The 4773-nt window shown below is 59.8% G+C and overlaps 1 protein-coding gene across 6 annotated transcripts in view; it reads right to left on the reverse strand.

Annotated features, from left to right (window-relative positions):
- The window catches only part of TBX5 (T-box transcription factor 5), an 86306-nt gene that overhangs the window by 35177 nt on the left and 46356 nt on the right, over positions 1-4773 (reverse strand). For all 6 annotated transcript variants that reach the window (XM_077745641.1, XM_077745640.1, XM_077745643.1 and 3 more), the window contains 2 exons: positions 3437-3556; positions 2505-2652 (listed from right to left, as the gene is read on the reverse strand). In XM_077745641.1, coding sequence (XP_077601767.1) covers positions 2505-2652; positions 3437-3556 — 268 coding nt within the window. The remainder of the gene's footprint in view (positions 1-2504; positions 2653-3436; positions 3557-4773) is intronic.

Here is a 4773-nt window from a genome sequence, read left to right on the forward strand (position 1 = left end):
GGGGATGGCTTTCTCCTCCCTTTCTACCTTTCTCTATGTTTGGGGTACTCCCGGTGGGCACACAGGATCACGAATAATACCAGGAGTACAGCTACTATAATCAGCATTAAGGGAGGGGGCTCCGGACTCCACACCCTCCCTCTGCTGGAACGGGGCTGTTCCTAGGAGAGGAGCATCTTTCCTAAGAAAACTGCCTTTGCTGTTTGGAGCACACCTGGTTTTTGACAATTTCGGGAGGCCCTGAAAGCCCACAGGCATCGACCGCTCTGATAGATACCCACCCAATGGGCCCGTCGCCGGCTCAACGGGCTGAAACTCTGGCCTGCTTTCTCCCCAGGTCAGGCACCCGTCTGGTGTCTTTGATTCTTTGCGCGGTGATGACCCTGGGGCAGGGTCCGTGGGCCAACCCTTAAGACCCGCCCGGAGGAAAGGGAGAGGAAGCGGGGAGGGCGGGAACCCGGGGCCCCGCGGCTCGGCCCTAATCTCCGGCCGCCTCCCTGGCCGATAGCGACGCCGGGCCGGCGACAGAGAGACGCAGCCGGCGCGGCCATCGTCCCGGCTTAGCCAAATTGCTTTGACGGCCGGGGACAGTGGCGAGACATCAGCGCGAGGGCGATCTAATGGCTCCTAATTTCATTAGGGCGGCTCTGGACCCAAAAGTCCGAGTTGGGGGTGGGGGCAGGGAGAGCTGCGTGGCAGCCCCGAGCACCCTCCCTCTTCCGAGGGTCAGGACCTCGCAAGGGTGCGGGAGCCTGGTTGCGGGGCTGCGCGCCTTCCCCAAGCGCAAGGAAGGCACCGCAGCGGAAAAGCGAGGCGGCCGGGCAGGGCTGGGGCAAAGCCCCGCAGGCGCGCGCGTCAAGGTTCCGGAGACCCGGGCCAGGGGTCCCTTCCGCCCAGCCTGCGGGAGAGCGCGCGGAAGGTTTACAGCTCAGCCCACTTCTCCCCCAGCGCTTAACCTAAAGTCTCGGTTCGGTGCCCGCGGCTACGCGTCACCCCGGCCAGCGCGCCGCCCACGCACGCTCGAGGGCATTTCTGCGCAGTGAACACGACAGCCCACCGGACGCGGCGGGCGAACTGCCTGGTCCAAACGGAAAGGAGGCCGGGCGTTTTGTCCAGAGAGCCTACGGAAGAAAATGGGGTTTCCTCCTCTCTTCCCCAGCGCCAGCGGTGCAAGCACTCACTGTCCCGTCCCCATCCCAGCCCCTGGGGGCTCAGTGTTTGAGCCCTAAGGTCCCACAGGGCCAGATTCGCCCATTTGGACCTTCACAAGCTGTCCCCCCCTCTGGATCAAATCCTGGCAAACCCAGTTCCCTCAACCGGGGAGCGTTTGTTGATTTTCCCTCAAGAAACCACCTGGCAGGGCAGAGATCACCCTTGGAGCGAGATCAAGCCTCAAATCTCTGCTCTCACACACAAGCTGCATGACCTTGGGCAAGTCCCCTCCCCTCCCCTGGACTCCCATTTACAAGGCCTCCCATACTCCTGTCCTCATTTCTAGGCAGTAATGAGGGTCACCTAGGACCAAGGAGCCCACTGTACGGTGGCATCATCAAGCTGAGGGTTTGAACACTGAATCCGGAAGCCGTGTTCTGTCTCGATGATGGATTATTTCCAATGAAAAAAACCTAGAGACATTTCCCCCAAAATCAGTGTTCTGCTATTTGTTTTTCGATGATGAAGAGAAATCTACTCCAAGCGGGAGAATCCGCTAAAAACTACACACTCTCTTGGNCTTGCACGCAGATTAGGGGGTTCACCGAAGTCGTGCTCTCCAGTCCGGATTCCAGGTTTAGGACCCTGGTCTACGTATGCCTGCTCGGGGAACGGGGAGTGCGGGAGAGGAAGGCTCGAAGTTGCGGGAAGAGAACATAAGGCTCCAGAGCATCAGCTAAAAGGGAAATGAGGGTTGACCTCGGGCAGGTTGGTTTCCCGTCCGTAAAAGAGGGAGCGGGTGGCCTGGGGTCTCCCTCTCGGCTGGAGCGTGTCAATAATAAGGCAGAATCTGGAGGTGAGCGGGGAAGGTATCTGCGGCTCCCACCGCGGCCCAGCCTTCGGGCAACGGGGCTGAGTGCCCACTGGGCAGGCAGGACCGTGTTTTCCGAAGATCTGAAACGCGGCCACCCGCCCCTAAGCACAGATGGGACTGGGGGCCAGGCCAGGGGCGCGCGATTCCGTCTCCCCAAGACCCCAGTTCTCCAGCTCCCCCGGAAAGGTGGTCCCAGAGAGCTTGGGGCAGCCAGCGCACCACAGAGAGGACCGCACGGGAGAGAGCGGCGCGGCGCCGGAGGGAAAGAAGGCGAGAGAAGTCAGAGGAAAGGGAAGGGAAGGGGAGGCCGGATCAGGGAGGAAGAGACTCAGGCGGAGCAAGGAAAGGGGAGGCTGGACGTGCGAGAAGCCAAGAAGAGAAAAACTCTGGGAGAAGGAGAGGAGCAGGGACAGGATGGACAGACAGACGGACAGACAGAGACTGGGAGGAGTCCCCGTGGGCCGCGCCAGGTACCTACATGCCCGAAGGGGTCCAGGTGGTTGTTGGTGAGCTTGAGTTTCTGGAAGGAGACCAGCTGCCGCATCCAGTGCGCCCCGGTGGCCGGCGAGTCCGGGTGCACGTATAGGCGGCCCGGCATGGCGGGCTCCGCTTTGCCCGTCACAGACCTAGACCGAGGCGGGGGCGAAACCCACGCAGACTTAGCACCCTGTGGTGCTGTCGAGGGCAGCGGACTAGGAGAACCATCTGGAAATGGCCTGACCCCCTCTCTCCCTGGCATCTGCAAGCCCAGGCGCCCAGAACGCCTGCAGCCAGGCGAGCCCCCCCCCCCAAACCGGCTCTCTCTTCTTCCACCTCGCTCTTCCCCTGCACCGCAGCCTCGCAGCCTCTTGCCGCCCTCGAACAATCCGTAGGTTCTGGACGCCTGGACCCCCCCCAAAAAAATCTATAAGAAAAATCCTTGAGGGCTTTCAAATGGGCCTTCCTCTTGCAGCCCCTGTAAGCTTGGCAGCCACGGGGAGCAAGCCACCCAAGGACCTCTCTCCTCTCTTGCCTGTTTAACTCAAATGCCACAGCCCGGCTTTGCAATTTCATAAAAGGAGGCCTGTTCAAAGCAGGTAACTCATAAAAAATAACTGTAAATGGTTTTATGCCCCCAGAAATACTTCCAGCGCTTGGAAACAATACGCTTTTTAAAAAGGCACAACCCGAGGGTGCAGCAACAGATAACGAGCCCTTTACTTCCCGTGAGCCTCAGTTTCCTTGTCTATAAAATGGGGGCTAATGGCTGCTGCTTCTTTCTCTCAGGGTGGTCGGGAGGGTGCAGAAGCCTCTACCGCACAGTACGAGCGAGCGCAGAAAATGTTGCTTGGTTCGGTGCAGGGGGGAGGGGAAGGGGTTCCCCCCCCACTCGCCTCCATGCTCTCCTCACCTGCCCACGCCAGCACCTACCATTTATTGTCTGCGAACTTGTATCTGTGGTCATCCGCGGGAACTATGTCCATGAGAAGGATGTATTTCGTTTTGGGATTAAGGCCCGTCACCTTCACCTTGTAACTGGGAAACATCCGCCTAGGGGAGAAAAGGAGGGAGACCCCGAGAAGGCCAGGGAGAGAGAGCGAGCGAGAGAAAGAGAAAATCAATGCCAATGTCTTAAAGAGCATGTCCACACGTCTTAACGAAAGAAGCCACGGCCTGAGAAGCATGCGGGAGATGAGTGGCCCCCGCTCCGCTCTTGCCACAATCCATCCCGGGTTTCCCTTCCAGTTCCGGGGAGGAGAAGAGCCCAGAGGTGAGCGGGAGGCTGGTGATTATTTGTAACTCGGAGGAAAATAGAAACCTGGAGGCGAGGGCTTCTGGAGAGAACCAGGGCCTCCGTTTCTGCTCTTTGTAAATACTCTTTTCAGAGCCAGAGAACGGCTTTTTTATTTAGGGGCAGAAAGAGCCTCATTAGGTGAAAAGCTGGCCTCCTCTGCCCAGGCAGGTCGGGCAGGTGCTTTGGATGCTGTGCGTCCATGTGCGGACACCGAGGTGTGTGCGTGCCCTTGGGTCTGCACACCCGTGGGTGCCCATACACCTCCTGTCCTGGCTTCGGGCCTCCACCCCGGAGTGGAGCTCAGCTGGTGACCTCTGCCACCAGCCTCAGGCCTCAATTTATTCCTAAATGCCCCCCACCCCCCGCAACTTCGCCAAGGCGCCTGGCGCCCTTCCTTGGAGACTCTAAACCCTTCGGCCCCCAGCAAAGAAACTCAGAACCCACGCAGGTTTGGTTTCCGGAGAGACGGGGGCCTGAACCAGGAGGGGCTCGGGGTAGGCGGGTGTTTCGGGGNCTCCCGTGGAGGGGGATGGGGTGTTCCCCGGAAAGCCAGCGGGCAGCCTGTGGCTAGTGGGGCAGAAGGACCGGGCTGCTGCTGGATCCCGGCTCACCCAGGGCTGGTGAGAAGGGGTGAGTGGAGGGAGGCCCTGGAGCCTAAGCCTGGTGGTGTTTATCAGCCTGAGCTCGCCCGCCTGCAGGCAAGCGCGAGGGAGGTTTCCCAGGCCTTTTATAGTTAAATCCCCTCAGCTCAGGCTTGGCGGGGGGGAGAGGGGACCCGGGCCGTGTCTTTCCTTCCTGGGGCAGAATAGGCAGAACTCAGTCCTTCAGTATAAACAGAACGCGCCTCCTGGTTCACTCAGGCCGAGCGGGGGAGCAAACGTTGTTTAATTTCAAATAATAATAAATGTCACCGTTGTCAGTTTATTGCAGGAGGCTTGGGCTGGGGACCCGGGGGGCCTGGTGAGGAGGCTCC

The sequence above is a fragment of the Crocuta crocuta genome, unplaced genomic scaffold (assembly GCF_008692635.1).
Source record: "Crocuta crocuta isolate KB4526 unplaced genomic scaffold, BGI_CrCroc_1.0 scaffold692, whole genome shotgun sequence".
NCBI classification, from domain to species: domain Eukaryota; kingdom Metazoa; phylum Chordata; class Mammalia; order Carnivora; family Hyaenidae; genus Crocuta; species Crocuta crocuta.